Source organism: Leopardus geoffroyi, chromosome A1 (assembly GCF_018350155.1).
Source record: "Leopardus geoffroyi isolate Oge1 chromosome A1, O.geoffroyi_Oge1_pat1.0, whole genome shotgun sequence".
NCBI classification, from domain to species: Eukaryota; Metazoa; Chordata; class Mammalia; order Carnivora; family Felidae; genus Leopardus; species Leopardus geoffroyi.
Genome location: NC_059326.1, coordinates 105688800 through 105700901, shown reverse-complemented (window position 1 = coordinate 105700901; position 12102 = coordinate 105688800). Strand labels below are relative to the sequence as shown.

Sequence of the window (12102 nt, the reverse complement as noted above, 5' to 3'; positions counted from 1 at the left end):
ATGCAGGACAAAAACCATGATGCAAAAGGTAAATTTGACCAGAAAAAAAAGATAACTTGAAATGCAAAAATACTTTTTTTTCCTTTGTAAAGCTGTTATAGTACTTGTCCCAAATTGGCACATAGATAACGGTTGATCATTTATTGTTTCTGATTAGGACATGACAGCTGGTCACAAGCCACTGTAAGCAATTTAGTGAACAAGAAGAATCTGTCATTCAAATTATCTTATTCTTTCTCAAATGAGCAATACAAAAAAGGGATCATGGGTGATGATATGAAGGAGTCATGTCACAAGGGAACCTTTTCTTCCTGAAAAACCCACCTTTGTTCTCTTTAAATGACTGTGCATTACGAAGTCCATTCCAGGAGGTCACGGACCCTGTCTCTCATCCATGATTGTATCTCCAGAGCTTGGCATCATGCCAGGTGCCAAGCAAAAACTCAGTTTATGAACCATCGATGAATGTGACACGTTAGTCTCAAACTGTGATTTCATTTGCCATGTAGACATCCGCATGGAGCAGTGTTACTTGAAGTGGGATGAAGATGAGTGTGTCCATCCTGTTCCTGGAAAGTTCCGCATGGATGCCTGCTGCTGTGCAGTTGGCGCAGCTTGGGGCACCGAGTGTGAGGAATGCCCCAAACCTGGCACCAAGGAGTATGAGACCCTGTGCCCCCGGGGGCCCGGCTTTGCCAACAGAGGGGACGTTCTTACGGGGCGGCCATTTTACAAAGGTAACCGTCAGGGTCACGTTGATTTCCCTACACTTCAAGCTCACCCCCCGTATTCTCTCAGAATTGGTTTTGCTCTAAGCATATGATTTGCCACTTCATTTTCTTTGTTAAACGTGACCTGTGGCCTGCCTTATGGCCCCAGAGTATAAATCATCTATATAGGCTGGTATTGAAGTAAAGATGTAAAACATGCCACTAATCTCAAATTTCCTACATCTTTGCACATGCACCTCTGCTGTCCTTAGCACAGCCTGACTAGATGGGGCCCTGGTGTAGTGAAATGTTCCCTATCCCCCCTAAACCTTACCAGACAATTGGTCAGAAAGGAAGAGGTCAGAACTCTTCAAATGCAGAATCTTTTTCACTTTTGAAACGTTCTGTGTGGCATCCACGTGATCGCCAAAAATTTTGAGCCCCCTTTTTTTAGTTGGGTACGTTACTTTCCATTGTGATAGATTTTCAGCTTTAACCGGTGAACCCATTCTTTTAGTACCAGCCGGCTCAACGTTCCTGCTTTGTCCCGCTTTTAGATATCAATGAATGCAAAGCTTTTCCTGGGATGTGCACCTATGGAAAGTGCAGAAATACCATTGGGAGTTTCAAGTGCCGTTGTAACAGTGGCTTTGCTCTGGACGTGGAGGAAAGAAACTGCACAGGTGAGTCTGCTCTTGTGTTGTATTTGGCAAACCCTTGCTCTCTTTCTTTTGCTCGGTTGGAAAGTCCTGCCTTCAAAAGTCCATGTTGTGTTTTTTGTTTTTTTCCCTCTGCTCTTAAATCACTTCTCCAAACAAGGTGTTGTAAGTGCTACACAGTAAGCAGCATGAAAACGCAATTTTGTCTTACCTCAAGAAAAACATAAAAATTTTATTTTCAGAATAATGAAGACTCAAAACTGTAGCAATCAACAATTATATAAATGATATGTAGTGTCTATTTAAAAATGTTAACGTTTTGAATAGAGCTGTTGTAACTTATTTTCCTCATCTTTAAAGAGTTTTCTTAGTAATTACTATCCAGTCACCATCCATATCCCTATTAATATCTGCTCCCTTTAGTTTGAAAAGATGAGAAAATCCAAATTTTTCTATCACATTAAATAAATTATTCTGAACTCTTGAAATACACATCCAAAATCTTATTTTCAAAAGCCTCTTTATTCGTATTCTCCTGGGAATGTTTCCTTCTCTGCTGTCCTCACCCTTGTCGCTGCTTCATGATCTCCACTGAAACATGCTTCTGACTCCTTCCTCACTTCCTGTTGCACGAGGTACTGGAGTCCCTAAGTCCCCACCCCACGTAGACCACCCTGGCACATTTCCCAACTGTCTGCCTCCCCTGCTGCCCAGCTCCTCACCCGCACGTGGTTTTTCTGCTTGGTGCTCAGGTGGCTGGTCTGTGGAGACCTGCCTGTACCTCACGCATCTGCCTTCAACAGGTCTCAGTGACCCTGTTCATCTCTCATGCCTCTGAGTCTCTGCTCTACTTCTTTTTTTTTAAGTTTATTTATTTATTTTTGAGAGGGAAAGAGAGAGAGAGAGAGAGAAAAGTAGAGAGGAAGGGGCAGAAAGAGAAGGAGAGAGAGAATCCCAAGCCGGCTTTGTGCTGTCAGCACGGAGCCTGACATGGGGCTGGATCCCACCACCTTGAGGTCATGACCTGAGCTGAAATTAAGAGTCGGATGCGTCACTGACCACCCCCTCTCTGCTCCACTTCTGAACCTCTTCTGATCCACACAGATGCCTGCTCACTGCCTTTCTTCTCCCTGGACATCCACTCCTGTGGCCAGAACCCTTCCTGCAGGCACCTCTCTGTGGAAGTGACATTGCCTCTTCCACAGTTTTCCACTCCTCCCTGTTCCTTCCCCTCCACTGCTCCTGCTCCAGCCCTGGTCAGCAGGCTCCCCCCTCTCTCTGCAGGGAATTGCCCTCTTTCCTTTTGCTTTCCCTGGACCTGAGAACAATCACGCCGTTTCCCCTGCCGTCTTTTCTCTCATGCTGCCACCCTGTGTCCCAGCGTTTATCTCTCACGTCTCTCTCCCGAAGAGCCCATGTAGTTTTGACTTTTGCTGTCCCTCATTCAGGCACATGTACGTTCTCTCACGAAACACCTTCGTGGAGTTGAAAAAAATCTCTTTCTGTTGGTGCATATTCTCCATGACTTCTCTGCTTGGCCGCATCCCTTCCTTGATTTTCTTCTGTCTTGGTCTCCATGGTACCTCCCCGTCTTGATCATCCTCCTGTGCCTATGACGATTCTCCTGGCCCTTGCCAGTTTCTAGAGTCCTCTGCCTCTCACAGCTGCACGTGCACCATGCTTGTGCAGACGGGCTCTGCCGAGCTGACTCCGCCGTGTGAGCACTGTCCTCTGTGCTGGCTGAGTGCCATGCCACACGTACACCTGCCGTCCTGCAGCCCCTCTTCTCTTCAGCCCCCTTTTGTCCCTCCCCCACCTCCCCTCCCTCGGGGCTTCCTCGCATGTGGCAATAGCATCACTTCACTCAGAATGGAGGCCTCAGACTTAATTTTGACCTCTCCCTATGTTGGACAAGGGAAGAAGTTACATGTAATCTTCCATCACAGGAGTTGCTTCAAGACTTTCTACAAGACTATTGCAGGCGTGGGCCCAGCTCTCGGGAAATAGAGCAGAGATTCATGTGCAGGAAGTTCACTAGGGATTGCTCTTGGGCTCAGCATCTAGGGGAGGGAGGGGAAGAATGCAGGAGTGAGAAGCAGAGGCTGCTGGGCGGCCATCAGGCCCCGCGTGGTCCTCCGCCCATCCCACAGGAAGCGCTGTACCTAGGCTGGCCCATCAGAACTGTCTTGGGTTAGGGCAGAGGGGCTAGGCGTTTATGGACCTGCGTGGTCAGTCTTTGGATACATCTGCCCAGAGAAAAGGGTGTGACTGCAAGGAAGGGTCCTCTTAGCTAAGGCATTTCCTGAAGATAGTTTACATCTCAGGACTTTGCCCCCCACACCCCCAGGAGTAGAAGGGAAAAGGCAAATAGTAAGTCCTTCCTTCCTGAGGGGGGAACCGGGCAACACCTGGCAGTATTCACTGCATGGCAGATTTTTCCATCGTCTTCCATCCCGTTGATTGTCCAGTCTGATCTTTCATGTTCAACAATGACCATGTGTTACTCCCCAGAAAGCAACTTTCAGCAACTCCCATGATCTGAAACCTGGGTAAAGACCGTGTTTTTCCCGTTCTGACTCCCCTTCTTCTTTTTCGTGTGACATTAGCCCAGTCTTAGTGAAACTCACCTTCTTTAACTGTGTGAGAAATGGGTTTGTTGGTCACACTTCAGCGTGGTGGTGTATAATGTGAAGGGACAGTGGGACATTGTTGGTTGCCATTCTTCACGGCATATAAAGCCCATCTTCTTGGGGCACCTGGGTGGCTCAGTTGGTTGAGCATCTGACTTCAGCCCAGGTCATGATCCTGCGGTTCATGGGTTCGAACCTGATGTCGGGCTCTGTGCTGATGGATCAGAGCCTGGAGCCTGCTTCACATTCTGTGTATCCCTCTCTTTCTGTCCCTCCCCAATTCTGTCTCTCTGTCTCCCCCAAAAAAAAATTTGAAAAAATTTTTTTAAGCCCATCTTCTTTTGGCATCCTCAGTAACCACACCTGTCCTCCCTGTCCTTGAGTTAATTTTTAACCTCTATGATCCCGCCACTCTGAAATGCGTTATTTTTCTTCACCGGTGCTCTTTATCTCTTTTCTTTCCATTGATGCCACTTCTTTAACGTTAGAATTTCTATACAAGCTTCAAGGACGAGAATTTCTATACAAGCTTCAAAGCCACCTCCCCCAAAATACCAATTTTTAGCAGAGAACATAGATACAGTGCTCTGTATAATTCTCATGAGACAGGCCCTGTTCTCAGCACTTGGCAAATAGTGATTCACTTAATCCTCCCAGGTGGGTTGTGCTCTACTCCCCATTTTACAGCGATGGAGATTGAGGCACAGAGAAATGAAATGATTTTCCCAAGCCTCTTCATCTGGTAGGTGATAACACTAGCACTGGTACCTAGGTATCTGGTTCTGGAGTCCACACTCTACACTACTGTCCAGCTCTTATCACATCACAGCTCCCAAAACATGTCCCTCCTCTGCCAACAAGTTTATTCCATGTTCTTCATGTGGTTCTAGCTATCAGTTTCTAGATCCTGATAGATTGTAAGAGAATTAAGATGCACATCGTTAACTGTCTAATTGAATCATTGAATTTTGTGAAGAATTTTGTTTCAGGAGCATCTGGGTGGCTCAGTCAGTTAAGCTTCTGACTCCTGGATTTCGGCTCAGGTCATGATCTCACCGTTCCTGAGTTGGAGCCCCACATAGGGCTCTGCGCTGAACATCCTTCTCTTTCTGCCCCTCCCCTGCTTTTGTTCTGTCCCTCTCTCTCTCTCTCAAAATAAAACTTAAAAAAAAAATTTTGTTTACAAGGAAGTACTTATATATTTTTTTCAGTATTGCCTGGAATTAGGGAAATAGAGAAAGCCCCAGTGCCGAGAGAAAGCATCTGACTTTCTGAGACTGAGACACCCCCGAGAGAGCATGTACAAGTTATCACTGGTAAATCTTGTGATAGAAAAGCTTCAGAATTAAAATTCCTCCAAGTAGATGCCAGCAAAAGCATTTTTTCCTAAAAACATACTTGTGACCAAAAAATTTTTAAGTACGTCATGTTTTCTCAATTATATTTTATAGACATGACTTCTCTATTAAAAAATGTCAGTGATAGGCATGGGATATTTCTCAGAAAATCTTTTTGATCATGTAAACACTGCTGTTGAAGATTCTTATTTACTGTAGTACGTAAAGAGCAACAAACACAAATATATTTTATTTTTATTTTGAAAAGTGTATCAGTTGCCTCTTCACATCTGAATGTGACCAAAAAACATATGCTGGGGCATAGTTCACGGCCCTGCCATGTGTGTGCGCTCTCTGGCTCAAGGATCGTTGGCCACGTCTGCCTCGGAGGCCGGCTGGGTGCTCTGTGGTCGCCAGCCACCCTTGCTCACAGGCAGCAGCCCCAACATACTAGCGAGAGCTAGTGTCTCAGAGCCGTCACACTGTCACTTGGCACCCGGGACTTCAGTCCAGGTGCCCACTGCTTCCTCACGTGCCGCCTGCCTTCTCTGGCTCGTACTGCTCGTACTGTTAACCACATCCAAGCCACAAAGAGAAATCCACAATTCCAGAGTTCTCACAGGCAAAGAGGCACCACCTGCCTGTTGGCTGTGACAGTTTTGACAGTTGGGGAAAGGAATGTGCCTAAGACCCCGTTGGCTGCTAGCCGACCTCCTGCAAACATACCCGCATACTGCCGGCCCCTGACTTCTCCAGCCTCTCCAATGTGCCACACCTTCCCTGGGAAGGCTGCACCTGTCTCCCTGTTCTTGAATACCTGCTCATCTCCTGCAATTATTTTTTAATTTCTTTTAACCCCTGTGCATTAGACATTGATGAGTGCAGGATTTCTCCCGACCTCTGTGGAAGTGGAATCTGTGTCAACACGCCTGGCAGCTTTGAGTGTGAGTGTTTCGAAGGCTACGAAAGTGGGTTCATGATGATGAAGAACTGCATGGGTAAGTGTGCCTAAGTTCTTCGCCCTGCAGCCTTGAAACCAGATAGCTCGACCTTGGCTGGGCTCAGAGCTGCTAACAGCGCGCTTGGCAAGGGGCTGTGGTGAGAGAGAGAACAGATTTAAATGTCAGACAGGAAATCTGCTCCTAGATAACTCTTGGGGAGCCCCAACCTCTTGGCGCCTTAGCGGCAGTGAGACTGGGTTCTGTTTATTCATAGAATCTAAAACCAACACAGACTAACTGCTCACAAGGGATTCATTTAACACACATGACGCTGTGTGGTGACCCCAGGTTTATATTCAGCCACGCAAATCCCGTGTTATTTTCTTTATTTGTGTGTTATTACAAACTCCCTTGGTACCGCCTACCCTTTGGTCCGCTGTTTAATATTGCGTGACTCACGGGACTCCCCAACACGGGACGCAGAAGGTGATCAGCCTGTGATTTTTCTTTTAGTTTTATTACTGATAATGATGGCGACGTACGGTATCTGGAGTTTAGGGTGATATGAAACAAATTGTTTATCTTTTATGAGCATGCTTGCTTCATACAAGTAAGTTCGTTGATAACTCGCTCTTTAAGAATAAAACTTAACCGTTTACTTACTGGTAGTAGAAAAAGTGAGGGGAGCATTACCGCATCTCCTCTTAAAGCCGTGTCTTATTTAACCTTTGAGTCACACTTAACTCGAATAATAATTCTTTTTCTCCCATGCTGTGTGCGCGACTGTTTTTCCCTCAGAGTTCTTTAATGGATCTCACGTTTTTACCTTTCAGACATTGACGAATGTGAACGTAACCCTCTCCTTTGTAGGGGTGGCACCTGTGTGAACACGGAGGGCAGCTTTCAGTGTGACTGCCCACTGGGACACGAGCTGTCACCGTCACGTGAGGATTGTGTGGGTGAGTCTGTCTCCACAAGCACATAAGCCAACCCAGCTCACTTGGTACTAAGATAGTAAAGATGAGGGGTCAAGTCTAACGCGTTGTTTGCGGCACGTGAAATCTTAGCTGGTTAAAAGTTGAAACTTCAGAGCCCCTCCATTGTATCCTTAGAGAGCGCCTCAGTGACACAGTCAAAGAGGCCAGCATTGTCCTGGTTACACCTGTTTTCATTATAAGTGCACTTGAAAGTATCTTGCGCGAGGGACCCCGTGGAAGGCCACGTAATTGCCTCCTCCAGGGAGGACAAAATAGCAAAGCGGTTGTCGGAAGGGCCTCTCCCTGGTTGTTCACCTGTGCATCCACCTGTCGTCCATTCAGCAGAGTCTGCCCCCCATGTCTGTCGTCATGGCGTCTGCTCCTGTGTGTGTGTGAACACAAGAGCTCTCTCCTCCCCGTCTTCTCACAGAAAGCTGAGGGGCAGGGGTGATGTGAGAATGCCAGTGGCTGGTCTTAGAGCTTTCCAGCCTACTGCTTTTTTTGAGTATACAGAGGCCTCTGGGCTTACCGGGCTATGGATACTGGCTTTAAAACCTTCATGTAGCCAGGAAGCATTTTCTTCACCAAAAATCTTTCTTACAAGTATAAGCAAATAAAATGGTTTAAAACAGACCAGACTGCACAGCCCCATTTCAAAACGTAATTTGAGCACATCTTTCCTCTACACATTTATTTATAAATCGTATATGTATCGCTTTGCTAATATATTAGGTGAATCTTAAATCATACACTAAACAGACATTTTTATAGGTGAATGTAAAAAGTTTAAAAAAATTTTTTTTAATGTTTATTTATTTTTGAGAGAGACATAGAACGTGAGTGGGTTAGGGGCAGAGAAAGAGGGAGACACAGAATCCAAAGCGGGCTCCAGGCCCTTAGCTGTCAGCACGGAGCTCGATGCGGGGCTGGAACTCACAGTGTGAGATCATGACCCGAGCTGAAGTCGGACACTTAACCGACTAAGCCACCCAGGCGCCCCAAGAATTTAAAAAGTTTTAAATATTTTTATTTCATTTTAATGGTGGTACTAAAATTTTTTAAAACATGATTACGGGAATATTTGTTCATCATTGTGATGCAGTGAATCAGAGATCTGTTTCTATGTTCGTTCAGTTTGTTAGTTTTTGTGGATCCTATAGCTGGAAAAAGTACCCCTCAAGGAAATGTTGTATAACATAAGATGCATATTTTTGCACACTTAATAAAACATGCATTTAATGATCGTAGATTTAAATCCATATGTCACATAGTCTTCTTGGTGATTTTGCGAATTTGGAACGAAGGTCTCGTTTTACCTCATTGTATTGTCATTATTTTTACCTTATATTGTGTGTCACAAGCAGTTTGTATGAGGAAATCTTCCATTCTATCATTTTGCTTGCTGTTCTCTTACAACTGCATTAATAGTAGTACTTTATTCCACAGACGTTTGCAGAAGTTTTTATTAGGCACCTGTGTTTCCTATAAGGGTTAGTTTATTTTAAAGTAGGTGATACAGATCCACCTATGAAGGCACACTAAACACACAAACTAGTGAGGGCCCTGGTATCAGCCCCTGTGACTTATGGGATCAGCCATCTTCCCTCGGGATACTTGACGTCATTGAGGCTCCTCTTGGCCATCTAATAAAGAGCAGGTGAGCATGCCAGTGTAAATTCGTATATTAAATATTAGTAACTTTTATGTCTGGCATGTGCTAAATGTACATGGTCCAACATTCACTATCCACATGTGGCCACTTAAATTTAATTAAAATTTGGTAACATGAAAAATTCAATTCCTGGTGCACCCAGCTGGCTCAATCAGTTTTGATCTTGGGGCCGTGAGTTCAAGCCCCACAGGGGGCGAAGAGCTTACTTTAAAAAAATTAAATTAAAATTAAATTGAAAAAATGAATTTCATTCATTCTGTTCGTGTTTGAAATGCTCTATAGCAGATACATATTGGGACAGCAGAGATAGAGTTTTACTTACAGTACAGTTTTAGATAGAAATAATAGAAATGTAGATTCCAGCATCTTCTTTGAACACCCCAGGAAATCATCTTACTTCCCCCTGAAGAACACAAACCCCATGGGGTGCCTGGCTGGTTCATTAGGTTGGGCGTTTGACTTCGGCTCAGGTCATGATCTCACAGTTCGTGAGTTCGAACCCTGAGTCAGGCTCTGTGCTGACAGCTCAGAGCCTAGAGCCTGCTTCAGATCCTCTGCCTCCTCCTCTCTCTGCCCTTCCCCCACTCATTCTCTCTGTCTCTCTCTCTACCTCTCTCTCTCTTTTTCTCTCTCTCTCTCAAAAATAAATAAACATTGGGGCACCTGGGTGGCTCACCCGGTTGAGCATCTGACTTTGGCTCAGATCACAATTTCACAGCTGATGGGTTCGAGCCCAGCATCGGGGTCTGGGCTGACAGCTCAGAGCCTGGAGCCTGCTTCAGATTCTGTGTCCTTCTCTTGCTCTGCCCCTCCCCCGCTCACACAGACTCTCTCTCTCTCTCTCTCTCAAGAATAAACATTAAGAAAAATTAAAAAAATAAACATTAAAAAATTTTTAAATAAAAATTACAACAACAAAAAAGGAACACACACCCCTTTGGAGACCGATGCTTCCATGCAACATTTCTTGATACTTTTAAGTGATGTGGTTATTGCAAAAACATTAATTCTGTGTATCTTTTTACAGATATAAATGAATGCTCCCTGAGTGACAATCTCTGTAGAAATGGAAAGTGTGTGAACATGATTGGAACCTATCAGTGTTCCTGTAACCCCGGATACCAGGCCACACCAGACCGACAGGGCTGTACAGGTGCGGGTCAACCAAGTGGGTCTGGAACTTGTATTTTCCAAATCAGCCTAGGACAGCTTCTGGCACTGAATATATTGTAATGAAGCCAGTGGAAGTTCTATGTCCTAAACGTGAATCTAAGCATGGGGACCGGTCTGTGAGATGCCATTGTTTTCATGGCTTTGCAGAGGAATCCCTGGTTTTATCACAGAAAACACCGTAAATTCCATAGCTACAATATTTCTGAGTTCTTTAATCTTAGGCTACTGGGGTTAAAGGCCAAATGGAATGATGTCCGAAAGGAAGTAGAAAGAGCTAAGAAAGACCAATGGTAAAACAATAAACCCAACACAGTTATGGGGAGAAAACTCCAAAGCCATTTAAGCATTATCTGTTTAAAGAAAAGAAGAAAAATTCCTTTTTTTTTCTTTCTTTTTTTTTTGTTTAAGGAAGTTGACTTGACAGAGTAATGTGGTTGCAATGTTGTTTTCACAGATATTGACGAATGTATGATCATGAATGGAGGCTGTGACACCCGGTGCACTAATTCAGAAGGCAGCTATGAGTGCAGCTGCAGCGAGGGGTATGCCCTGATGCCAGATGGGAGGTCCTGCGCAGGTACAGAAAGGAAAATATGCAGGCTTTGTACAGCTCATTGATTTTATCTTACAAATCTCACTCCAGGCACTTTGACTGGATCTGGATGGGGAAAAAAAATATATATGCGAGCTTAATAAAAGTCTTTCTTGTTTTTATTTAATGCCAATTTTCTGTCGTCAGATATTGATGAATGTGAAAATAATCCTGATATCTGTGATGGGGGGCAATGTACCAACATTCCTGGAGAGTATCGCTGTCTCTGCTATGATGGCTTCATGGCTTCAATGGACATGAAAACATGCATTGGTGGGTACCATAAAAATGGGATAAATCCCATGCACACATTTGCATGCACACACATGCACATTTGTTCACACACAAACATGTGAAGGAACAGTTTTTTCAGTTATTTTAAAATTCAAGCCACCATATTTATAAGATGCGAAAGCTGAAATGGAAGAATTATTTGGAAATAATTTTAGAAAATAATACTGTGTCTTGCACATAGATTACATTTTAGCTTTTATCTCTTTATTTCAATATTACGCTCTTCGGTATAAAAGAGAGCTTTTGAATTCCTCGGATGAACAAATACTAACCGAAGTACTGAAAATACGTTTTCTAGATGTGAATGAGTGTGAGTTGAACTCAAACATCTGCATGTTTGGGGAGTGTGAGAACACCAAGGGATCCTTCATTTGCCACTGTCAGCTGGGTTATTCCGTGAAGAAGGGAACCACAGGATGCACAGGTAGGTCTCAAACTTATACCCTCTTGTGCTCTGGCTGCTCCTGTTTCAGAGGCCAACTTGACCATCATTTGTCCCTTTGCCTCTGTTGGACCATGACGGCACCAGGTCATGACTGGGTCATGAGCACCTGCCCCAGGGCATGTGTGATGATGGGTTTGTGTCCTCTCTGGTCACACATGAAGTGGGGGTGTGGGCCTGCGTTCTTGTCCCGAGCATTGCCCACATGGCTGTTTGCTCTTGCAGCATCATTCGGTTTCGTAGGAGGAGTGTGGCCCAGACACTTGTTGGGACATAGCACCACGGACCATCCCAGTGGCTTGTTTTTGCAATTCTTCTAACAGGACAAAAATTCATGTGGATTTCTGGTTACACCCTTTTCCTTCCTTCCTTCTGCACCATCCTTTCCTCTCTTTTTACCTCTTCTCTTTCTGTTTGCTTTTGCCCTCTCTTCCCTTAGCCCCAGTTGACTTTCCCTCTTCTCTTTTCACTTTCTGTCTTTGCTCACCTCATGCACTTTATCTCTTGCTTCCTTTCTCTGTTAAATATGTTTTGGCCTTCTGCATAAAATGGGCGAGGAAGTCCCAAGTCAGTGCTTTGGACCAGGCCTTCCTCATTGTTCAGTTTAAGACCCTTGTCAGGCATTTTGCTCAAGGCAGGTGGTGGGTGGCTTGGACTGCAGCCTGGCTCTTAAGC

General features: G+C 44.7%; 1 protein-coding gene across 1 annotated transcript in view; it reads left to right on the top strand.

Annotated features, from left to right (window-relative positions):
- Positions 1–12102, top strand: part of FBN2 (fibrillin 2) — a 258860-nt gene that overhangs the window by 179143 nt on the left and 67615 nt on the right. The window contains exons 24-31 of the mRNA XM_045487659.1: positions 510–737; positions 1268–1393; positions 6206–6334; positions 7111–7236; positions 9954–10079; positions 10554–10676; positions 10839–10964; positions 11284–11409. Coding sequence (XP_045343615.1) covers positions 510–737; positions 1268–1393; positions 6206–6334; positions 7111–7236; positions 9954–10079; positions 10554–10676; positions 10839–10964; positions 11284–11409 — 1110 coding nt within the window. The remainder of the gene's footprint in view (positions 1–509; positions 738–1267; positions 1394–6205; positions 6335–7110; positions 7237–9953; positions 10080–10553; positions 10677–10838; positions 10965–11283; positions 11410–12102) is intronic.